The following is a 25,510-nucleotide window of genomic DNA, read 5'->3' as shown; positions in this document are numbered from 1 at the left end:
GAATGGGCCAGAAGCCCCCTGAGATCTGTGGTTTCAGCAGGACACACCACTGCCCTGATGATAAGCCATAGTTAAGCAACAGGTGAGTCCTGAACAGTTTACAATGTTTTTTGTGGGCAGGCTGGGCTCTTCCCAGTGCAAGATGTGTGTGGGCAGTCACAGACTAGGAAGCACCTCTGTGGAAGAGGGGCAGATAAATACCTTTTCCTGGCTGCTGCACTCAGGTGGCATGCTGGATCTGACTCTTCCAGAAGTGCCCTGCTTTGAACCTCTCTCATTGCCCTGACAGCTCAGTCCAACCATCCCACATCTCCTGCATGCTGGTCTGCAGAACCAGACTGGCAGGGCTGTCCCTGGATACCTTCCTAGCACCTTTCCTTTTTTAGCAGACTAGAACTTCAAAGAAGAGTTTATGACAGCAGAGGAAACTTTGCAAACTTCAAGATCCCTTACTATATCAATTCAACCCCTCTGCCCCCAAACCTCACCTTTCTGCCAGCCCTCGTTTAGTCAAGCCTGAAATGACAATAGGATCAAAGGGTTCTTCTGTCCCAGAGATGGTTATTCCCAGGGGCCCACCATATCTCTTCAGCTCCACCGTGTAGATAATAGCCCCCGTGGTCTCCTGCTCATCTGAAAGAGAAAACAGGAATGCAGAATTTGTAAACGAGCCATATGAAAGAGGTCATAGGAAAGACTTGCAGCATTTAGAAGCAAAAGCCTAAGGTCTTCAGCCATGCTCATACCAAATAGGATTTTAACCTTCCATACTCCATTTAAGGGCAGCATAACAAAAATAGACTATAATCAATTGGAAAGTGGTGACCAGACAAGCAGCATGCCCTTATCTTTGTTGGTTTGCACTACCTATTGGGAAATGTCATTACAGAGGACAGGCACCAGTTTGCATCAGGATTTCTGTACCAGAGTTATCTTCATCCTTCCTAATCTTCAATTTGACCAGGTCTTCACACTGCCTTAAAATCTGCACAGCATCCTCCATTGAGCAATTGTCGAGTCGGATGTTATCAATGGCTAACAGCTTGTCTCCTGGCTCCAAGGTTCCAGTTCTATGTAGAAAGGAAAAGAAAACTAAAAGTACATTTGTATTTGCCTTTCAGATCCCGTGACACCTTCAGTCCCACGGTGGCAATGGCAATGTTAACTTTTTACTGTCCTTGATCTTTCCTGGGATACAACCATGGATGGAGTTTGGAACAATTATAACTTAAAGACAGGAAGTTTATGTAGAGCATGCATCAACACAGAACAAGGCAGGAAGATCAGATATATATTCTGGGTAACCTACAGCACTGAAAAGTGCCTGATGTTTAACTGACAGATATTCTACCTCTTATGGAAACTGCTGTATGAGCACTCCTAGGAAAGAGCCCTCTGGCAGCACTAAATTCCTCTAAAAGCCTTGCTATGAGGTGCTGGGATCAGAGGTGAAGTCAATAAATGCTGAGTTATTTGTACAGTTCTCCACCAGTGCCCACAATTCACTCACTCTGTTCACCTGAGCAGGAGATGAGACAGAGCAAATTACCTGATGAGCCATAACACCTTATAGAATATATGGAGCCCTTTACTGTATGTTCTTAAATGCTAAACATCCATCTCCTATAGAGTCAGCAAACCTCTGAAATCAGTACCCTGGTCATTTTCTCCAAGAGCTCAAGTCTACTTGCTTTAATACACTGTTTATTGCAAACCTGACTGTGGTCTAAGACAAACCTCTAGGGTTGAGACTTCTTTGGATGCTGGCAAAACCCAAACCCAGGTGCTGCTGCTCGGGCTTCATTCTACTTGTCATCACTGGGCTGAACATTTTGCAATGGGCTTGGCACGTGGGAAATTCTGCACTCACCTATGTGCTACACTCCCCTTCTTGATATCAGAGATGATCAAAGGCTCCCCAGGCTTTCTGCTCGCAGCTGCAAAAGAGACACATGGTTACAAAGCTTGGTATTGGGTCTGCTGTCTACAACAGGGGTGGTTATTGGAGAGAAGGAGTTGTAAGGAAAGAGAATTTGTATTACTTTGACAAAATGATGCTCCACATTTGAACTCTGGAAGCCACACCTGGAAAAAAGTGCAAATTTTGTTGGTTGCCTTTTGCCCAGGTTAGCTAACTGGTTCTTTCAGCCTCCTCCTGAAGGCAAGGACATGCAGTGTCCAGCAGCAAGAGGTGGGATTGCCCAATCCCAGCTCTGTTGAACACCCACTCACCCACATCTCTGACATGAGACAGCAAGTGAGCCTCAGGCTCTGGCAGCAGTCAGACATCAGCACCTCTGCCTAGGGAGCACCTAGCTCAGTGCTGTGGTTACTGAAAGTCTTTCTGTGCTCTTCAAGGAAAGTTGGCTGTGTTATTTTTCAAGGAGGAAAATAACCCAAGGAAGAATGAGATAAAACACTGCTCTCTAGATGGTTCAGCTCCCTGGGCCACTTCATCATACAACTGGATAAACCAGGGCTGGTATCAGTGCTGGAGCTGGAAGGGGTGGTTACCAACTCTTCTTTCCTGTCTGACCCTGATAACTTTTTCAGCCCACAAGAGATGCAAGCACACATCTCTGGAAGCATTTGTGTTTTCAAATCTGCCTGCAAGACCTGCTGAGAAACCCAAGATTTCTTAGATTTATGACTTGAACCCCTCCTGACCTCTCTGCCATCTACACACCAAATATATGCCAAGAGCAACCTTTTCATCTCATGTCACTCCCTCCTGCCTTGCTATGGGAATTGCATTGTCTCATTTAAAGCTGACAGAGCTTCTCAGCAAAAAACGCGTAGGAAGGGAGAAATTTACAGCATCTGAAGATATCAGGTGCAGGTCAGAGATTAAAATATCTGTGATGCACAAGGCGTCAACCACACAGAGATCCACCTGTCTGAACAGCAGTTAGAGAGCACCCCGGAAAGTCAGACATAAAGGAATAAGTGCTTCCTCTTACCAACCTCTCTGCTCAAGATTTTGCTGTTGTTTATGTTCATTTATAAGATTTTAAAACAGACAGGATAACCCAACATGTTTAAGGATAACTCTCCCAGATATAATTAAACCTCCTGTACTGAACAGGGAGAAAAGACACCAATCTCAGTTGTAACAGGGCTGAGTTTGGTTAGACAGTGAAGAGCAGACCCTGACTGATTTTGTAACAGGCACAGCAATGCAGCTGCTGAACGGTACGGAGCCTGGTAGAATTATTTTCTCCATCTCTTACTGCATTGTGGTGCCAGGCAATTTTGATCCGGACACTCACATCCAGCTTGTGTCAGGGAGAAGCAGATGAGTTGTAGAGACTCACTGAGGGCTCATGCCTATATCCAACCTGCCTGTGTCACGGACCAGCCAGCAGATACAGGCCAGGCAGAGCTGAGTGGTGGCAGGGAAGGATGAGGTGCAGGTCACGCAGCTCAAATCCATGCAGAAACCCCCACGCTGATGGAGAAGGCCACGCACCATGGACAGTGGACAGATGTTTCACCCTGTTATTACTATGGCTGTTTTCTTTTTCAATATAGGACATGTATTTGCTGCTGAAAGTTGAACAACAAGGTGGTCTGAGTGGCAGTGAAGGGAGACACTGTTAGCACACCCCGAGCCCTGGGTCAGGCTGGCATCGCTGCATGTTGAATCATTCCCTACCCTGGTTCTGTCAAAACAATCCAGCAAAAATACTTTTCACCACAAGGTTTGTTTATTAGTTTCAAAGTAGAGGCAGTGTGACACAAAGGGGTTAGGCAGGATCTCTGCAGTCCTGGTGGTGGGCTGGGCATGGCCATCTCTAAACTTGACCATGTCACAGCTGGAATGGTATGTCCAAAGACTGTGAATGATAAAAAATGAAGAGGGAAAAAAAATTTTAAAAAATATCAGCAAGTACAGACAACAAAATGCCTCGAGCTCTGCAGAATTGGTGTTTATCTCGGCATCTGCCCTACAAGCCCTGCAACATGCAGTGGGATCCTACCCATGGTCAGTCTCTGAGCAGAGATGACCTCGTCCTTCTGCAGCTCCACAATAGGTGTCAGCATTGGATGTAGCACAGGCTGCCTGTACCAGAACCAAGCATGACAGACCAAGTGCTTTGTCCATTAGGAAACAAGGCAAATTTTAAAATTTAACCATTCTTGGTTTTGTTTATGTGTCTTTTGGAAGCGGGTTTTTTCCCAACAGAAACTGGTCAAAAGGAAGAGCCATGTACAACTGCAGCAGAGTACCCAAGCTGTAATAAATAGCTGCCCTGTTTTAAATAATCACTTAGTATAAAATGGAAAAGCTTTATCAAGCCATCGTTATCAGTCAGCACCTAGAAATCTGAAGGGTAAGTTAGAGAGATTTAATGAATAATTGTTCTCTCTCAAGAGGCATAAGATACAAAGTTAAGAAAAGCAAATCTCAAAGCACAGAACAGTCAGTCACTTGCGGTGCGTTTTAAACAACAGAGGTTACTAACTCCATTAATCCACCTTTGGCATCCCAAAGCCCTATCTGGTGCCCCAGAAGAGCACTCAGCTGGGCTCTCCACCTGTCAGCTGGGACCAGGCTGCCCCTGACTACCCCAGCCCCCTGGGCCCCATGATTTTAACCCTCCTGGGCTGTTCACACAGGGTAACAACGTGCCTCTGTGCAACGCTGCCCTGTCATCAGGCAGGAGAGCTGCAATGTCACTGAAGTGGTGACTCAGTCAAGGTCAGAGGCATTAGATATTTAGATCCCTGGTGAGATTTTAGATAAACCATTTCCAATTTGCCTGCAATTAAAAAAACCCTTAAAGTACATTATTATTTTATTAGGGCTGCAGTGTTTGGAGTTAAGACACTTGCAGAGATGAGTAAAGCCTTTTCATCCATTCGTTTCTGCTGTCAGAGTGTTTACTTCTCTTCAAAGGACATTGCTTGGTAATTTTGTTTGCTGCAGGAGACATGGTTCAGATGCCCAGCCTTGCCTCTGGGTCTTGCTTTCCTGTCTGTAAAACCAAGAAGGCAGCAAAAGGAGTAGAGGGAAGAGATGGATGGAGAGACAGAGGCAGAAGCTGGTGTGCAGAAACCCACACTCTACCTTGGCAGGCCTTCATCCACCAGGGCAAACTACTTCAGGTAGGAGTAGGCTCTTTTTCAGATACATTTATATTTTTGGTAGGTTTACAAGTACGAAAGGTAGTTTAAATCTGCTTCAGTGGCCCAGAGAAAGCTCCATAAATCAACAGCTGGTGAAGATAGAAATGTAGGGTGGGGTAGAAACTCCAAACGAAAACACTGCTTGGTGGCGGTGACAGGGCAGTGATAAAATGGTGAATTGATCAATACTGTTATTTACTTTTTATAAATTGCTTTCAGTCTCTCGCCACCTCTGCTGGGATTCTGGCTCGCTTAGTGTTTACTCTGTGATGGATGATGAGGCCAGAAACACATGTCCAGTTTGTGTTTTTAATAGAATGCATAATGACTTGTATTGGTAATTTATTCCCCTCCAAGGGGCACGAGCACATATCTCACACGCATCAATTTGTTATAAATGTCTTTTGTTATTGACCAAGCCAAAGCAGCACTCTGCCAATGTGTAATTAGAGAAACTGTAATAATACTATAAGAATATGTTTAAGAAAGCAAGCATTTATAAATGAGAAAAAACAAACAAAATTAAAAAGCCAATACTAAGGACAGCTAAGGAATGAGATGAATAAAAGCAAATCAGAATCAATTATAAAAAGTAGCAGTGAAAATCAGATCCCCAGTAACCAGCATTTTCTTCTATCATTCATTAGTTTTAGCAGCAGATGCATAAATTATCAGTGACTCTAGCAGGATATTCATCCCACTGCAGACCTATTTCCTTTTAAATCTCCAGGTAGCAAAACTGGGAGAGAACATCCCACCTGGGTAAAAGCACCAGAGTGAATCAGCTGCACATCTCAGCTGAAGCTGCAGTGTTAGGAGGTGGAAGGGCAGAGGGCTGCTTGGCACCTGATGCTTGCAGACACACACTGCCAGGCTGGAGGCAGGTCCCAGGTTAACCCAGTGCCAGCACAGAAAGATTTGCTGGGCTCACAGATCCATCTTCTCACCAAGACAGTGATTACATTGCTTAAGCAATTTAATCGAAGTGATCTGTCTATCCAAATTCCAGTTTTATCGCCCACAAGCAGATATACTACCTGCTTCTTATTTGCAGTACTTCATGCCAAGGGCACAGGAATTGAATTGTTAAGATATATAAAGGTAATTTGATAAACTTGCTATATGAAGCATTAATGCATAGCTAAAATGAACAGTAATTTCAATATCTGTTTAAACAGTAACAACAACACACCTGTACCCTTCAGCAAATGTCACAACTAGCCCTTGGAGAGGATATTTGAGACAGCCAAAAAAAACAACCAAAAAACCCCCAAAAATCAACACAAAAAGCAATCTTTAGTGTAATCAACTATCAGTTTCCACAAGCTAATAACAAATCCATATCTTATTTTAAGAGGTCAGGTATTGAACACAGAAGAATACACAACTATTACCTTCTCACTGGTGGAGATTTTAATTTGTAAGAGATTTACAGAAAACCTACAAAGCTGTAACTGTATCATTATGACCAAATGCAGCCAGCAAGACCAGAGCACTTATGGCATGTGTTCTGCTAATAGAGATGAGTAGTTCAGGCCAACAAGACCCACATCTTCACAACCTCGTGTCAAAAACCTCTTTTCCTATGTCTTTGCACCCCCACCATTCAGAGCACCTTGGAGGTCTCTGCAAACAGTCGAGCTTCACAGCCCACACAGGTCTTTGAACCTGGTGGAGCAGAAAGGAGGGTGCTCTGCAGTCACAGTGGCTGCTTTACAAACAAAAGCAGCCTCCTCCCTGGGACAGAAACCAGGGCACTGGACTATGGAGAAAATCAGAGTGATTTTGCTGCCTTCCTGTCACTTCACCCCTGGACAAAGTGCATGAAAGCAGCACACATGAGGCAGCTTTGGTGGTTTCCTTTGCTAATTTTCATGTAGCAGGAGACTGAAATGAGACTTGAAGGCACTAAGGTGCCACAGAAATACAAAGCACAGTAAGTGAGAGACTCACTGCTTGGATTTCCTATTCAACCTATGGGGAATTGAAGAGGAAATAATGCTATACACAAATATTTACATCATGCATCTTAATTTGCTGCATCCCTTTGCCCTGTGCTTTAGCAGGGGGAAGAAACCCATCTGCATGCACCCAGCCACGTGCACAGACACACCTGGGGGTTCACCCAGCCCAAGCCTTCTCTCTCCAGCTAACCCTGACACCTGAGAAAAGATGAAATGCCTTCGGCAAACATCTGCCCCTCACCAGGAACAAGCTCAGACCCTCTCTGTATATTCATCCCAGAAGCAGTAGCACCTGCCCTCCTCATACAAAAACCTCCTGTGCTTTCAGCCCTTTTACGAGGCTTTCTAGCAGATTTATGGTTCCTCCTGCAGCCAGCTCCATTACGAATTCTTCTAGCACATCCATCAAGAGTCCTGCTCTCTCCTCCTTTACTTAGCCCATCTCCCAATTAGCTCTGAGAGCTACAGCACAGCAAGAACTTGATCTCTTTTATTTCTATAGCATTTTTCTGGTGAGGTCATAACACTTTATGCCTGTGTTTGAAGGCAGTAGCAAACCTTCCTAGACAGAGGAATGAACTACACATGAGCCTGCTGAAGCCAGAAGGTAAAACTCAACAAAAGCAACTCATCTTTCGTCAACAGTGTAGCTGGACCACAACATTTTAGAACAAACTCAACTCTGTGGCCATCCTGCAGGGGGTCTTCTACTGACCCCCCTCTAGTTCATCACCTCTTGAACATGCCCTAGTTTTACAGAGTAGGGACCAGAGATCCAATGTGGGAGGCCAGTAAACCCAGTCCTCTTATTTTCAAACAGTAGTTAAACGTCTTTCCTTGTCAGAAGTGAAGCTGTAAAAGCTGTTTCTAGATCTATACAAGCATTCAAATCAGCAGAACTGGGAGAAACTGAGCAAAACAGTTATTTTTACCTCTTTTCTCTTGCTACTTCCATCACACTCCTGCATGCACATCATGTCTCTGCAGGAGGTACTTCCCATACAGCTGCTTGATTTGGTTTTAATGTTTGAAACCAGTATATTTATCTGCCTGGTCAGAGGCAGAGTGACAAAATGATGATTTAATTTGCGAAGGATCATGTGGACATAAGCTTATATGGACTAAGATATGAAAACAGAATTAGGATTCAACTAGCATTTCATCCTCACCACTGCATTTTCCAGCTGGCTGTCGCTTGCTCCATTTGTAAATATAATTTTGGCTTTGACTCAGCAAAGGACTGAAATATTTCTTAAGTTTATGTGTGTGCATTATTTAAATAATGTCCTGCAAGTATGTTCAAGATGCAAAAAATCAAATCTATTATATAGTTTAAAATCTGCTTTGTAGTTGGATAATGTGTATCTAACTATTTAAAACTCAGGGGTCAGTTTCTTTTTATTTAGTGATGATTTCAAAAAAGTGTGTGAAATCAATTTTTAAAATAAATTTCAAGTGAAAATATTTTCAACATAAAGATTCGTTTGAAGTGTAAATGCACATCTGAAGCAGATCCCATTTAAGTCAGACTCTACAAATAAAAACTAATATTCTTGCCAGCAACTCCCAGGTTTCTTTTGCTCTCCAGTCCCAGATACAAACAAAGCTTTGATGCTTAAATGGGATGAAACCTTGACTGTGCTCAAGCCAGAAGGTTTTCTGCTAGCAGATCCATCATCTCATGTTGCCAAGTCAGGGGCAGGGACCACAGGCTGGGAACCCAGGGCAGGCTGGGCTGTTGTGCTCTGTCCACTCCTCCCTGTCACTGAGATGTCATTACGGGTACCCTGCTGCTTTCAGAAAGCTCTTTGATGTCTTCAGACAGTAATTGCTACCAAGCCAAATGTTAAATACTGTGCTGCTATTTCTCAGGATTATCCTCGTGGCACAAATAGAAGAAGCTGGGAAGAGAGATGAAATAACACAGGGTGCAAAGCCATCAGCCTGTCGATGTTCATGTCACTTCTGAGAATCACCCCACTTGGACCAGAACACCTCCAATTAGCTCACTGACTAATGCTGCAAATGCCAAAAGGTAATTACAAATAGCTTATCTCATTTTAAAGTGCCCCTAGTGTCTCCATTCCCCAGACACAGCTGGGTGCACACTCCTGAGGACTTAGACACAAGATCTTGTTACTGCAGTTTCCCAAGTTGCTTTGTTTCAGCTGAGAGATGGTGGCAGCCTCTGGGCAGGGCAAATCTGAGATGATTCAACTCAGTTTATCCAGCAGTGAAAAAGGGATGAGTGACACGACACCTGCTCACACTTTCCATAAAGGAAAAATTCACTCATGCAAGGCATAAGAAGATCCAAAATTAGCCAGGAATTTGGGATGAATCTGCCTATCTCATCCCCTTACAGTATCCTCTCCAAAGAGGCCAAAAGGTCTTTACATTAAAAAATATTCTTCAGAAGAAAACCAAACAATAATAAATCATCAAGAGTGAGCAGAGAATAGAGAAAAAACAGAAAAAGGTTTATGTCTCTCTCTCTCAATGCCCACAAGCCTTGGCATGTGGATGGTGTCCTCTAAGGCTGGAGTTAGTTAAAGCAAGGACTCCCATAAACCTTGCCCAGCACCCTTCTGTCCTTCAAGTGCCTCTCACCACCTCTAAGGCCCATCACCATCTTCACCCTACTCCTCCTCTTGGCAGATTCCCCTCTCTACCCTTCAAGCTGGGGGTTCATCTCACACTTTCTTTCCTCCCTCCACCTCTCCCTGCAAGGATACCCCCCAGACCCAGGCAATTCTTCTTTAAAAGGAACATAATACAGGTGTGAGTAAGGAAATATAAACAATGTTACTAATATAATAAAGCACTAATCTGCAGCACAGACCAGCTGATCAGTTAAGATCCATCCTTCACCCCAGCCCTTCATGTAGCTGCTTTTCTCTGCAGCCACCAGCTCATGGAGGCAGGAACCATCCACCTAATTATGTACAGGTCTGAGCAATACTTACAGCTGATTGTAATTCCAAGCTCTACACCCCTTTTCTTGGGCAATTTAACGTGGAAAGTACCACTGCTGGGTATGACAGACTCTATAAAACCAAAAACAGACAAAAAAGAAAACAGGAAAAAAGAGAGAGTTTTCAGTTGCATGGATGGTTTCTTTGGGAGCAAGAAAAACAAGCCCATAAAACCCAGCTTTATTGGTTCAAATAAGGTTGTTATTTGAGGCCCTTCAGACTTCAGGTTAGAATTTGGATTCTCATTAAAAATACATGCTCTGAACATTAAGTGGAGCACTCACATCATGATGGATTTCATGACTGAGGCAGCTCAAAAGGAAAAACACCTTCATTTATTTTATAAAGCTGCACTTTAGCCCCAGCCAATAGCTTTGGCTCCCTCGTTGCTTCAATGCCACAAACTATTTTAAATATTTTTTCATATTAATGGGCAAATATTTAAAGTGCAGGTGGCCTCTTCATCTAATCCTTCGGTTTATCTCAGCCAAGTGCTGAGAACAAGGAATTTGTGAAGGGATGAGAAGAAGGACCCTCCATATTGGTGCGCATTAGAGAACAAGAAATGGAAAAGGTCCTCACAGGCTCCTCTCACTCTTTCCTCTGAGCTCTTGTGTGAATATGCTCCCTCCTACAGGTTAACAAAGACACTGACAGAGTCCAGCTGGCAGTGAGGAGCAGCAGTCCCTCTGGCAACATACCTGCAACATCAAATTCAATCTCAAGCTCCACTTTGTTGGTGAGGGCGGCATCACGCAAAAGCTGATTAGCTTCCTCCATGGTCCCGTCCTCAGTCGCAATGCCGTTGATAGACAGGACTCTGTCTCCTACTTGCAGCAGCCCACACCTGCAGTCCACATTGGGAAAAGAGGGAAGAGGGACAAGGAGGCAGGAAAAAAGGGGAAAGGAGAAAAAAAAACAACCCCACAACCAGCCGTGAGTTACTTTTGCCAGGCAAATCTGTTACAAGACCGAGTAGTGACAAATCCTGCAGAATTGGCCCCAGAGAGAAAAGAACTTGTTCTGCAATGTTCACCCCAGGGCCAAGTCGCTGGAAAGCCACAGGGCAGCAAACCACAAGGGTTTGCTTAAGTTCAGACATATTTTGTTCCTAAATAACCTTTTTTGGTCATATTTCCTGCAACTTTCAGAAAAAAAAAAATTAACCCTCACCTTCTTAAAAGTCAATATCCTGGTCAAGAGTTAAGAGTGATAAGTGCAAGGGCATGTGTCCTTCTACTCTGTCTAAGGGTGTAAAGCTCTTTCCATGTGCCTGTGCCCTCTGAAACCCAAACTAATGGCACTGAAAATTGCAGAGATTTCCCTGCTTAATACATGGCTAATGCTGAAGCTACAAGCCAATGAACTCACTGAAATGTCTCAACAAATTGTATAATCACTTATCCCTTGTCATTGTATTTCTGGAAGGCAAATGTACATTGATAGTGTTTTAACTGCCTTGAAAGGCCAATATTATTCCAATGTGACAGCCCCCCAAGCTGTCACTTTGGGGGTTTTGGGTTAGACCCACTTTCACCAAGAGCACAGATCAGCAATTTTAATTTTATTTTTTTACTTTGGGAGAAAAAAAATGATGGTAAGTCTGTGCTGGAGATATATTGGTACAGCATAGTTTGTCTCTTGGGACCCCTCTGTATTTATAAGCAAGGTTTTTTCACACTTTTTTTTTTTTTTTTTTTTAACATGCTGTAACACCAGCAAGACAACCTTCCAAGTTACTGAGCTGGCCCATGGCTCTACAAAATCAGGACTGTAGTATTGCCTGTGACTGGCCATGGGCAATGGTTTGTTCACCTTCCCTCCCCTTCACAGCCCTCAGCAGTTGCTCACCATAACCACATCTTTTCAGGTTTTCCACTCATCACCTGTCTAGAAGGCTGTCCACTTGAGCAGAGCTCCTCCACCAGTAACATAAGCTACAGAGTGGTCTCCAAAATAGGTTAAGGGTTGTGGGAACAAGGCTAAGGCTCACCTCTACATTTTATTTTAACACAAAGATTTCCCAGAAAGCACCAGCTATCCTGTTTTAAGCCTCCTCCAGAGAACCTTTATTACCTGCCCTTTAATGATCAAGCACCTCTCCTTTCTAAATGTCAGCTTCTACTGATATTTCACAGAAGACAGCTTGGGTTTTTACTGATCTTTCCAGCCACTCTTCATCACTCACACCCAATCCAATTGTAAGAAAACATGGTACTACATCTTCTGGGCACAGGAAGACAACATCAAAGGAAACAGACACTGGCTGCATTCACTTCCAAACAACAGAACACATAAAACAGGCCAGGTTGTTAAGAAAAATGCACAAGCAGAACAGTTTTTCCTGGTGGCCCATCAAAAGTTGAGATATGTGTAGGTCTGGAGAGATCCCAGGGAGGTTATTTTACTGGTAGGAAGGTATTTAACTTGCAGAATATTTACCCTGTTTCCTGAAATCATGCCACCCATGGAAAAACACTAGTTATTTTATGAGATGTAAATTCAGAAGGGCTTGTTCAAGGAGACTTGGATTAGGACAGACAACTTTACAGTGTATAAATTAATCCATCCTTGTGAATAAATTACATCAAGTTTAATAACAGTCCTGTGCTGGACTTGTGGAGATGCAGCCCCATAGATGTGCTTGAAAATACCAGCTTATAAATAGGAAAATGGCAAAGAGTAGGACAGAGGTGCTCCTCCAGCACCCAGAGCTCTCTTTCTATAGCCAGAATGCACCTTTTGGAAAGGAGGGATCAACAGCAGCACCACACAGACATCACTTTGTCATTCCAAGGTCACACAAGGACACACCCCATTTTGGCACCACTGTTGCAGCTGCAAGGGCTGGGGGATTGCAGGGTACTTTTACTCAGCATCAAAGCAAACACTTGCCACCTTTTCCACCAGAGCTGCCTTCTCACAAAACAACCCTCCTTGTGTTTCTTCACTCCAGGTAGATTTCCCTGGGTGTTTTACAGCCAATAGCTCTGTTAGGTCAGAAGAATTTTATTTCTTTTACTACTAGTCTCAGTCAATCATTGTTGTTTATGTCCCGGTCTTGCAGGTTTATAAAAGTTTGTAGAGTGAAGCCATAACCTTCTGGATCCCTCCATGAGGGCAAGGAGAGTCAACGGGCTTTGTTAACTCTTCAGAATAATTCCAGAGACACCAGTTTCCAGCTGTCATGTACTCTTGCACTGGGAGAAGATCCCTGGGAGCCAAGGCTCCTGCAGACCTCTCCTTAGCTCTGCTGTGGGAACCTACATGAACCTTCTGAAACTTTCTCAAGGGTAGGATGTTTGTCTCAGAGATGCAGAGTCAACAACAATGATCACAAAGTTTTTTGAGAACATGGGAGAATTGTTTTCAAATAAGAAAGAACAAGAGTACAGACACCTCCCCTAGTGAAGGACAGCCCTTTGGATGTGTTGCAGTCCATGATGGGAATGTCTCCCTGGAGTTGCAGGTTTACATTCTGTCATAACTCAATTCCTTGGGCTCAAAGACAGCAATGGAGCAGCAGAGGTGCCTTACTGGATGCAGAGCAGCATGAATTCAAGCCTTGGGCAGATTATACACTAAAGAACTCAGCGTCATCAGCATCTGTATGGTCACTCCAGCTGTGGGATGAGTGGCAGCAGCTGTGATGATGGCCACAGTGCTGGCTGCAGAAACCAATCTGTCTTGCCCTTTCAGACCACCGAGTTGGCTCACACAGGTCAAACATGCACATGTGTTTGTGTCTGTGCATCTGTGTCTGCACATTGGTAGGCAGGCCCAGCCTTCAAAAGATCAAAGCTTTGCTGACAACTTTATCCAGCTGTTAAACTTTCCTTTTGCAAACCATTCGTACTCAAAAACCAGAAACACAATGATCAAACAACTGTGTCTGAGCAGAGCTAGAAAATGTATAACTCAGCAGGAAGCATTGATTTTGGATACTAGGATGGAGAAGGCAGATATTCTCCCACTGCTGTCAATGACAGTTGGGGAGGAAGGACACAAAAGCTATGTGTTTCAAGGCAGCCAAGAGGGGACATCAGGCATCTTCATATTCCACCCTCCCTGCTGATCACAGGGGCTGAATCACTGTCTCATTTGGAGCCTGAAGGCTTTATCTTGCACCCAGGAAACAAAACAACAGGTGGGGAGGGAGGTCTATTAGAGGCTATTGGCTGTAAAAGAAATTACAAGTCAGGGAGGTAAGAGTTTTTGCTTTAAACCACCTGCCACAATCTAGGACAAAGCAGAAAATAAATGTGAGGCATCCCAGCCTCCCTGAAAAAAGGGCAATGCTGGCCTGCTCCCTTGTAGCACTCAAATTTGCTAGACACCCAAGAGGCAGCTCCTCCACAAGTCAGCTGGACAAAGCGATTGTGGATCATGCCCTTGTGTAACAGCACATTCAGAGCCACAAGTCTTGGACAGTAGTGTGGGTACACACAGGACAGACCCAGGCTGCTGAATCTGATCCCTGCATTCCCACCACTCACCCTCTTTTGCAAAGGTCAACCAACTGCAGCACAGGAGAAAACACAGCCCAGCCTCAGGCAAGAGCCTGGACTGGTAAAGGGGAGAAAAACGTCTCTAATGCAATTACAGCAGAACCTCTAGAGGGTAGGGAATAAGGTACCTAGGAAGGATGGAGCAAACAAGCTCTGTGGGATAGTAAGAAACAAAAAGTGAAATGAAACCATAAAACTGCCTTTTCCACCTCACTGCAAACCCAGTGCACTTATCACTTCAAGCTGGGGAAGAAAGACAGTGTTTTCCTGCCAGCTGGGAAGAGCAGCATGATCTAGGAAAGGAAGAAACACACAGCAGAGATTTAATCCCCAAATTAATTTCAGCCTGCACACGCAGAGAGGATGGCTCCCTGTCACCAGAAGGCAGCAGCCAGGAGAGCATGAATGCTGCTGGGTGGGCAGCCAAAAGGAAGAGCAGCGTGTGTGACATATCAGAGCCAAGCAAGACTGCACTGCAAGCCTTCACTTTTGCTCCAGGTTTGGCAAGAGGATAAAGCAAAGCCAGGAGGATTTCAGCACATCTCCCTCCTCCCCTGGGGCAGCAGGCTTTGTTGCTGCCTGATTTATAAAAGGAATTTGGTGCTTCGCAGTGTGAGCCAAATTCAACCTGGTAATAGAGGATAAAAACACCAAAACTCCATTGCTTCCATTTGTAAAGCCTGTTTGGAAAGCAAACAAACAACAACAAAAAAAGGCTTAACCTGCACCACTCAGGAAAACACTTTTTCCTGTGACAAACCCTTGTCCCTGTGCTTCCACATGCAAAAGCTCCAGGCACTCAGGCTCCTCCCTGTGTCTGCATCCATCACCTGGAGAAGCTGCCACACTGACACCAGTCTGCATGGCTGGGATCTGCACTTCCTTTTGCAGATGTGCTACTGCTCCATGGCTTTAATCCACATGCTGTTTTACCCAGGCTGGCCTGGGGACACCAACCACCAGCACATGCTGATGAGGCCCTCAGAGACTTCTCTCAGAGAAGGGTCTACAGCAGGTGGTGAGGACTGCCACTTCATTGTACCTCCAGCAGCCCTGGGCAGGATGGACAACTAGTGGAAATCACAAGTGGGAAGAGAAAGCAGCACAGGGATGTAAGTGCCAGCTCACTCCTCCCTCTCTATACCATCTGCCTAGTGAAGCCAGCTCTCCTTTCCACCCCACAACAGCTCAAGCAACGCTGGGCCCGTTTAGCAAGAAAACCATTGCTAGAGGACACGGACATCATAATGCACAGGCACTTGAGCCAACTTTAAATCCAGCCAGGAAGGTTACTGGGAAAAGTTCAGCCAGAGCTCCTGAGCTGAAGCTCAACTGTCAGAAGAGTCATTGCTCCCAGTGTCCCCAGGGGTGACACACACCTCTATTCTGCTCTTTTCCCTGCATTACAGAGCCAAAAGCAAGAGTGCTTAAATACAGCACCTACCTGATCCTCCACCAGAGCCCTCCTCTGCAGTTCAAAACCTTGGCTTTAAGGCCAGTTTATATAGCTGGGCTCTGCTGCAGTGAAACCAGGCAGAGAGCACTTTGCTGGGCCCACTTGTTTAGAACTTTCCCCTTTCTGCACCCAGACAAAAGCTTTATCTTTCAAAGAGAAAGGAGAAAAACAAACCAAACCACAAAACAAACCCAAACCAGGAACGGGAATGGCTCTCTCACACAGACACACACTCTCTCCCTTCCTCCTCCTCCCAGAACAGCTGCAGCCTGGTGCTAAGAGTTCACCTGGGATGCGAGGGAGGCCACGGTCAGCCGACGAGTGCAGAAATGGCAGTGACAGTAAACCATGCCCAGTGAAGAATGGGAGATATTACAAGGATGATAGGAAATATCTAAATGAGCCTCTGAGGAGAGAAAACAAACCAAACCATGAAATGTTCAGTTGCAGCACCATCAGCATCCAAGGGCAAGGTCTCTAACCTCTCTGCCGGGCTGTCAGGCTCAATAAAACGGACGAGAGGTGGGGAAGACAGGGTTTCGGTAGCAAAGATGCCTCCCTGGAGCTGAAGTCCAAAGCCATTCAAAGGGTCTCCCCTGAGCACCACCTCTGTTGTCTCCGTGTGGACTATCTGCCCGCCGGGACCCACCGTGCTGGAGGCCAGTGACACTGAGAAGAGGACAGAGACAGAAGGTCAGGGTAGCCATGATCAAAATAGCAGATCTGGTCACAGACCTTGGTCTGGCAGTGGTGGGGAATGACCAAGGATGAGGGAGGAACAGACAGTGCTGAGATGAACAGTCCTACCCCAGCTAACAGTAGGAAATATCTAAGGAAATATCTTTCCTGAGCTAATAAGGATAATAAGGACACCAAGACAAGCATGTACACCCTGTGCAACCCAGCCCCAGCCCGCCAACATTCTTACATGAGCTTTTGTGCTCCTTCTTCTTCTGCCTCCTCCTCAGCATGGTGGTGCGGGGGCTCATGGGGTGGGAGCTGCGAGGTAGCGTGTTGGAGTTTTGGCAGGGGAAGCCCTGCGTGTTCATGGTGGGAGATGAGAAGTTGGCAGCCACCAGAGCTGGGGAAATACAGAGTGTGTTAAGGATGTGTGTAGAGAAGTGCAGCACTGGGTTCACCTAACAGATGATCATCAAACAATTCATGGGCTTGGACTAGCTCCTTCTTCCCAGCTGCAGGGCTCAAAACATGGTGAGAAGCTTATCCTAGGCTTGCAGCTCCAGAAGAGCACTGAGAGTGGGCTTGGACTCCAGATGGAAATTGCTTTCTGGTGTGCAGCAACTCCAGTGACTACCTGTCACTGCAGCATCCAGGCCACCAGGTGAGAAATGTGTCATGGACGCAGGGCAGCCAACAGCAGGGTAGCATGATGGCATTCATGAGCCATAAACACAAAGAAAGAAACACCACATCTTGAACTTGAGCTGCTGGGCAACTGGGCTGCCCTATTTGCCTCCCAACACCCAGTGTAGCGTTTCCTCCTTCTCTTACTGTCATAAGACAAGAAACTTGAGGCTGAACAGCACCCACTTCCCACAAGAGGTGGGCTTACAGGCAGATTTTGAAGCAGTCATAACCCTACTGCTAAAATTCTGTGTAGCATCAGGGCTGAGCTGGATGTGTTGGTGTATCATGATCCTAAATGCCACCACAGCCACCCTCCTGGTCCCACAGCAACTCATTTTTGCCCTTGCCCCTATGAAACAGGCACTGGGGGGTGGGGTCAGAGGATTGGTCTGCCCAGCACACCCCACCCACTGCAGTCATTAGGTCTGCATGCACTGAGCTGCAGAGAGTGCTTTTGCACCTCAGCACTGGACCTGTGAAAACAGCCCCAGGTGATCAAGGAGGAAATGGGTCCCCCTCATGGCTACAGAGCTGGGCATTAAGTAAATGGAGGGGCAGAACACCAAGGGACATGCTCAGGGATGGGGGCAACATTGTGCACTGAGGTTACATTTGCAGTAGTCCTGTCCAGGTGTCTGGTTCCAAGTGGGTGTCTTGCAGTGCCCAGGGTGGTGGGTGTGACAGTAGTTGACACAGGGGTCCCAGCAGTGGTGGTGGTCACTCTTCTGCACCTTGACTGATGGCACCCAGGAGAGCAGAAATCACCACAGGCAGGGAGGAGAAAAGGTAAAAACATAAGCCAGGAAATTGTAGAAAAGCTTCTGAACAAGCCTGGCTCTGAACAAGTCAGGACCCAGCCACGGTATGTCAAGCACCAGCAGTGAAAACGCATCCCCACATAACCTCATGACACTTGATGCAAAGTGGCAGAAATCCACCCCTTCCCCATAAAAAACTCCACACCCTGAACCAACAGCCTGACTAAGCCATGCTGGCAGCTCACAGATGTCATTACCATTTGCAGTCTGTTGTGCGACGTGCAGAAGCTCCCTCCAGCAACAAGTTTCCAACAGAGGCCATCGTTACCCAACAGCACCAGAGAAACCTCCTCGTGCTGTTTCCCACCTTGCTGCTGGAGCTGCTCTCTTGGGGACCAGGCTCAAGGTCTTCCTCATCTGCTTTGAGCACTTTGCTTGGCTTCAGTGTTTGGTTGTTTAGTGGCTGCACTTGGCCAGGAATAGTGGAGAGCTGCCTCCAGCTCACCAGAACAAAAGGGATTTTATACACCACTGCTTAAAGGCAATTGCAGGGGGTAACAGACACAGAAAAAGATGCCAACACTGTGGCAAAGAGCAAATTAAAACATGGCACTAACATGGCACACAACTGCTTTAGCTTCAGCCCTAACCCCAGCCTGACACACGTTAGCAAAAATTTGTTGCAGCGTGACATCCATCATGTGGAAACCCCTTGTCCCAGGAACGGTGGCTTTGTGACATTAGGTCATGATGCCACAAGTCTCACATGAAGTGCTTCAAACAACCTCCCAGGTATGGGTCCCTTATTTGTTCTCACTGAAACCCTCTTTTGCCCCTGGGCAGCACAGGGTCTGCTAGGTTTTCCTTCCCCAACAGCACTAGGTTTTTTCTCCCAAGTCACTGCATCATGCTCTCTGGATCTGTTTTCTTCCTGGAGGAACTGCTGGCTAACAAACAAGATTGCAAGCACCTCTTTTATTCAGCTGAGCATGAACAGCATCTCACAGTGAAGCATCACTGCAGCCAGGAGTTATCCCAGAGCTCTTAACCCTGCAACCACTTGCACTGACTGGCAACCACCTCTCCAAGATGAGATCTCCAGGCTCCATGTCCTCCAAGTAGGCAGAAATGCCACCAGCACTGATGCTGCCAGAGCTTTCTGAGGGTGAAAACCTGGGACAGGGACTCAGTTTATTTAGTGAGTCCACCCAGAGATCTTGTCTAAAGGTCAGCTCTTAGTGCCTTTAACAGTGGAAATCCATTTTGTATGTGTGCATCACAGGCATCAAATCATTCAGGTCAGGTTTTCCAACCAATATAGTGATTATATTTAGTCTTTGCTAAACATTTAATGAGTTTAGCACTTAGTCTATCAAGCTCTTAAAAAATAGACTTCCAGCTCTAGCATTTCTATTTTGTGGATTCAAATGTAAATACAGAGCCAGGCAGCTTTTAAAAACAAAAATAAAATTAATAAATGTAGAAACAAAAGGGAAAGTTCTTAAGAAAATTAAACACTCTGAACGTGAGGGACAGAGCTTATGGCAACGTATACAAAATAACTTAATCCATTTATAGTAATTAAAAAACTGCCATTTGTCTATATATTCTTAGCTCATATCTGACAACAGAAAAAAAAGTGCCTTCTAAACTCAGCTGTCAGCACACTGGAGAAGAGATTTTGGACAATTCTGTGATAAAAACCTACAACAGCCTTCTGCAAGCTTTTGCACTTCATCCCTGCCTGAGGAAATCCATCCATCCCAGCACCGCTCCTGGGCACCATCCGCTCCTGCTGATCTTGTGAGCAGGGCATAATCCTCAGACAAACTCTCCAGATGCCCCTGGAGAAAGCAAAATCAGCCTGACAAATCCCATGTTTCAGCATTAGACAGTATTTTTGCACAGCAGCTGCAGCTTCAGATCCCTCTCCACCTCCTCAATAACTGGATTTTGATTGCACAAGAAGCCCGTTGAAAGAATCAAGTGAGGAGCCCCACGCAGGCACACACTGGCAAGACTCAGTGAGGCAAGTGCTGAACAGGGACCCATCTGTACGGTCTGCTCTCCTCTGCTGCTTTCCTCAGGCTTCACTCTCCTGCCAACCACAACAGTTTGCTTTTGCATGACCCATTTTTCCTTACTGCCTGTTTGTTTCCCTAAACTCAGAAAAAGCAGCCTGTGGAGTTGGCACTTGGTGACTGGAGCAGAAGGCAGTGTCTCTCCCTGGTTCAAATGCTGTTTGTCAGCTTTGGTGTGGTTCCTCAGCTGCTCACCATGGGCTACACAGTGCCATGGATGGTTGCACCAGGAAGGAGCACTGCTTTGTAAGCTGCTCCCCTTGCCCAACAAGATCTCCCTTCTGTCCCCACCACCTCCCCTTCCTATGCCCATCAGCACTGGTGGAGGTGAAAGCCCAAGCACTGGTCTTGAACCACACACCACTACCTCCTAACAGGTGTGTGAATGGACAGCATCCTTCCCTCTGATCCATCATGTGGTAAAGAATTTAACCTGAAGTAGGAACAATTGTTATATCCCTTATTTTTCATACTAATGTGCTGCAATTGTTCTCTTAAGTTTCTGTTCTGAATTTCTGCCACAGCAAACTGATCTGATGTACAGGGTTTGGGTGAAAAAGACTCTGAACACACCAAGCTGTCCTTCCATCCTCCTCCTGAGCTGCTGCTGAATGCATATATTCTGAAAGCAGATCAGGACCAGAGCACTAATGGAAGGAGGAGAATAGTTCATTTTAACAGCCGTTGAAAAAGGATTATAGCTTTCCATTTTTTGTGGGGCACAAAGGTCAAATCATCCATCCCTTTCATTAAATGACTTTAATTCTGCCTGAATTATACTGGAGGTGTAAAAGATCTATTTCTAGACATGAAGATGTTATTAGATTTTATGTTTTACTGCATCATGTAAAAGGAGACAACACAGATATTTTCTTCCTTTCCCCAAACTGCTCTAGAAAAGAATGGAAATAACAGTTGTGCCCAGGGCTACTGTGCAGCAATATTATTAAAATGCATGTCCCTGAGAGACAAGTGATTGAAAATGGTTGCAAAAGGGGCTGGTACTTAAAAGTCATGCCTGAAACACCTGAATTGCAAGACCATCAGTACAGACTGTTACAAAACTGTAGGCAAGCATTGCAACAGATCTACTAGCGCTGAGGCTATGTTCACAATTAATTTTATGTGAGAGTCTGAGTGAGCCTCTTGTGTGGAAGGAGAAACTAAAGGTGGGCAGCAAGGATGCTCAGCAGGGTGAATTTTTTTTCCCAGTATTTATTTAGGGGGGTACTGGGAAGCAGCAGCTACAGATACATTCACTCTACCCTTGGCTGCTCAAACAGGATGGTGTAGAAGATGAGCACTTACATTACAGCTTTGTTTCCTAAGGAAGACCAGAAGGATCCTGCCTAGCTATGGGTATGTCCATTACAGAGCCTTACCAGGCATCAGCAAATGAAAACTGACCTTGGAAATACATTTGTCACCCCCAAGGTTGTTTTCCTCTGTCTCCATGAAAGTCTCTTATGTGAGATAGGCAGGAAGCAGCTTGCACAGCACTCAGCTCTGCAAAACCCTGGGATTCCCAACTCCAATTTCCCCTTTCAAGCACAGATGTTACCTTTTTTCCCTATTCACATCCTTGAAGAATGTCATCTAATCACATGCATTTCATCCAAACATCAATTTTTGCCCTCCACAGATGTCTCTCTATGGAGTCTGTTGCCAGCATTCAAAAGCAGCAAGAAAGCCAGTAGGGACCTCGAATGAGTTTTGAGGGCAACCAACAGTGTTTGTATAGAGAACACACCTGTTTCTGGAGGCTTCAAAGGCAGCCTGCTTTGGTGAACAGGTAATATCTCCAGCTTGACATTTTCTGAAGTAGCAGCTAAAAGCTGAGTTGCCTCTAATAAAGAGCAGTGCTCTGTGCTCGTGCCATCAATGGAGAGAATATGGTCTCCAACATGCAACGCGCCACATCTGCAAAGGAAACAGCAAGAGAGGTAATTATACATGTGGCCAAAATCCACATCCTTACAGCTGAGATCAGAAACATAGAAAATACAATTGCAAATTATTGTGTGAATACTGGTGAATTTTTTTTCATAACACATTTTACTTCCAGTTCAAGCACTGCCCAAAATACCAACTAAGATGGTTCATGCTTGATGCTGGTGTCTTGGGGAAGATCTTTTATGTTTTTAGAAGTGCCCACTCATAGCTAATCTGTATGGCTGAGGGCTCACCCAGCAGTGTTGTTAAGTCCTACAAGCCAGCAGTTCAGCTCAACAACAGGACTAAGCATAGGTAGGGCTGCATGATGGTCTGCCTTCCTGCATCCCCATGGAAAGGGTGACTAGCTGACTTGCCATCAGAAAAAGGCTCTAGCCAGAAGTCTTCAGAATAGGTGTTTGCCATTCCACAGCTCCAGGGCAGTCAGACCTGAAGCTTTTAAAACAGCTCAGCTTTCACATGCACTGAGTTACCTTTTTTCCCCTGAGGAGTGTCCACTGGTTTTGGGCCAGATATTTTTAGTACACTTAGTACTAAGAACACGCGGACACGGCCATTTCAAGGCAAGACAGGGAAGGGTGGCATAAAACTAACAAGAGGACAACAAAAGAAGCAGAGAAGGAAAAAGCAGAGCTAGGAGCAGCCTCTTCAGATCTGTACCTGTCCACCACACTGGCTGGCTTGATCTTGTCGATGATAATGACCTGCTTGTTCCGGTGCATGTTTGTCGTCAGTGAGATTCCTAGTGTAGACCCTGGAGTCTTTGCTATTTCAACTAGCAAAGGACCTGAAGCATTTGCTACAGTATCTGCAAAACAAGAGACTATCTGAAGACACTTCTTATACAGCCTTTCCCATTTCTAAATGCAGCGGGTTGGCCAGTAGTGCTGACTTGCCACATTTGCTTCCAGATTACCTAAAATCATAAAAAGGGTGGATTCACAAACATGTTCTCACCACCAGATTCCCCACAACCAGTACCCCATGTGTAGTTTGATCTCCCCACAAAAGCACTTCATGGAAACACAGCTGTCCACTTCGAAGGAAAGGCCAGCAGAGCTCTAAGAACTTGATGCCTTCTCAGCCCTTAATTATTCATAGTAAGGCTTTTCTCCTTCAAAGCTATGCACCACTAAAAATGCTGATGCTACTTGGCTTCAAAACTTGATGCATGGTTCATTCTTGCTCTTTAATAAACAGAAGGATTGTTACAGATCTCAGAAGCTAAGCCATAGCAGGGTCTTTCTTGAGATTTGTTGAAGATGCTCAGTATATAGAGACAGAGCACATACCCCTGGGAATGGTCAGGCTCTGGTCTACTCACAGTGGCCATTTTCCCAGAGGAGGAAGGAGGAGGAATCATTCATGTTAAAGGTTATGCAATGCTTCCAACAAAACACTGTTCATTCTCTGTTGAAAAGAATCACTGGGGAGACCTACAGGCCCTTAGCAAAAATCACAGCCCTAGTGCAATCAAAGGGTACACAAAGCACACAGCTAGAGGCTACAGAAAGCACACTGAAGCCTTCATTAGCAAAGAAGGCACCAAGAGACTGAGGATCTCTCCCAACAGCAAATACCAGCTATATTTTGGTTTTGCAGCCCATGTTTGTCCAGCCCCTACCCACTGAACAGGGACAGAAACTTGTATTTCTTCGGCTGAAGGGAAAAAGATAGGGGGGGGGAAATTCTGGAAAAAACCTTGGTGGAGTGGTAGGCCTTTCTTTGCAAGGAAAATACTTGCCCCTCTTGCTTTTACCCAGCATCCAAGTTCTTGGCTTTGTCAAGTGTTTCCCTGTGCAGATTTCAGCAAGATGGGTACCCTCTCCCATGCCAGGATCTTAGTATCAATAACACTGCAGGAAATCACAGTCCTGCTTCCAGCCCAAAGTCCCTCCTCCCACTGCAGGGGCCACCCCAGTGGCTCTTTTAATTCTCATCTCCAGTGGCATAGTTGAGAATTGTTCTGAATCCATTTTGCAGAGGCATTTGTTGGGGAAATAGCAGCCAAGCCTCTATTAATTATTCTAGGAAAAGATTTGGCTCAAATCAAAGGTCAGGAGTCTGCAATTTAGCAATATTTGTGAGGCGTGATTAACACGGGGCTATTACACCCAGGCTAATTTAAAAAGAAACAGGGGGAGGCCATGCAATAACCTTGCTGTAGGAAGACAATTGGTGCTGCTGCTTTAGCACCAGGAGGTGTTTCTGCACCATCAGGCACGGCTGCAACCTCATCCAGCAGCTGTGGAAAAGGCACCCACAGCTCTCCTGTGTTTCATTGCAAATCTCACCTTACTTAAAGCAAGGTCCTTTCTCACAAGCCAAGAGAGTGGAAGCAGTTGGTTTGGAGGCTCAGCACTCACGAAATATTAAACTCAAATGCTGCTCAGCATGTACTGAGGGCCAAAATTCACACCACTGCATAATGAGCATCACTGAGGCCAGTGACACTCAGTTTAATACAACACAGGAGCTTGTGTAATTTCTCTAGGGTTTTGCTATCAAGGAACAGAAAAGCCGCATACTTGTGTTCTGCCTTACATGGCCATACAGATTTTCATGTAAGGTTTTGAAAGTGTTTTGCAAGCAATAAACTGTGCTTTCCAGAGGAGGATGGTACCATTTTACAGCTTGGGAAACTGAGGCACAGCTATCACACAACTTGTTCAAAATACATGTTTGTTCAGTGGACAGTCAGACAGAGTCCAGAAGAGGATCCTTCTCCCATTTCCCTTTGCTGGATGAATGATGTAACATTTCCTGACATTGCTGGGGGGAAAGTATGGATGTCATCTTCAGAAACAATATTTTTAGTAACCAAATGCAATCATAAGCCCTTCACCTTTTTGAAGACATCTGCTCTTTTTAGGTAGTTTTGACTAAATGAACAAGACACAAACAGTCACCCATTTACGGGACACTACCAGCCCTCCACTCTAACAGCAGGAGAGCCCTGCAGGCCTAAAAATCTCCAGCCTAAAAACAAATAGGTGTAGGGACAGGGCGAGGAGGACACAGCAAATCTGTTTGCTTGTTTGTCATCTCTGGCAGAGAGTTTCTACTCTCCATGAGTCAATCCTAAAGGCTTGTAGCCCAGTGCCCTGTGTCATGGCATCTAAAGCTTATTTACAGCTTATTCAAATGTCACCAGTTTCTGTCTGACCAGTTTATTTTGGGGGGGAGGTTGTGGTTTGCACCCCCTCCCCCCTCTTTTAAAAGGCCCACAGGATAGGGTGTGCACCACAGGGAAGCATCTGTCCATTGCAACGCTCATCTGGCATCAGCAAAGGACAGAGACATTCCCGATGCCCAAG

At 45.3% G+C, this 25,510-nt stretch overlaps 1 protein-coding gene across 4 annotated transcripts in view; it reads right to left on the bottom strand.

Annotated features, from left to right (window-relative positions):
- Positions 1 to 25,510, bottom strand: part of GRIP2 (glutamate receptor interacting protein 2) — a 264,451-nt gene that overhangs the window by 23,006 nt on the left and 215,935 nt on the right. For all 4 annotated transcript variants that reach the window (XM_051627487.1, XM_051627488.1, XM_051627489.1 and 1 more), the window contains 10 exons: positions 22,854 to 23,001; positions 21,991 to 22,160; positions 18,012 to 18,137; positions 16,962 to 17,114; positions 16,516 to 16,702; positions 10,771 to 10,916; positions 10,061 to 10,141; positions 1,871 to 1,937; positions 925 to 1,070; positions 489 to 633 (listed from right to left, as the gene is read on the bottom strand). In XM_051627487.1, the coding sequence (XP_051483447.1) occupies positions 489 to 633; positions 925 to 1,070; positions 1,871 to 1,937; positions 10,061 to 10,141; positions 10,771 to 10,916; positions 16,516 to 16,702; positions 16,962 to 17,114; positions 18,012 to 18,137; positions 21,991 to 22,160; positions 22,854 to 23,001 (1,369 nt within the window). The remainder of the gene's footprint in view (positions 1 to 488; positions 634 to 924; positions 1,071 to 1,870; positions 1,938 to 10,060; positions 10,142 to 10,770; positions 10,917 to 16,515; positions 16,703 to 16,961; positions 17,115 to 18,011; positions 18,138 to 21,990; positions 22,161 to 22,853; positions 23,002 to 25,510) is intronic.

Source organism: Apus apus, chromosome 9, assembly GCF_020740795.1.
Source record: "Apus apus isolate bApuApu2 chromosome 9, bApuApu2.pri.cur, whole genome shotgun sequence".
Classification (NCBI taxonomy): domain Eukaryota; kingdom Metazoa; phylum Chordata; class Aves; order Apodiformes; family Apodidae; genus Apus; species Apus apus.
This window is presented reverse-complemented; position numbering and strand designations above follow the sequence as displayed.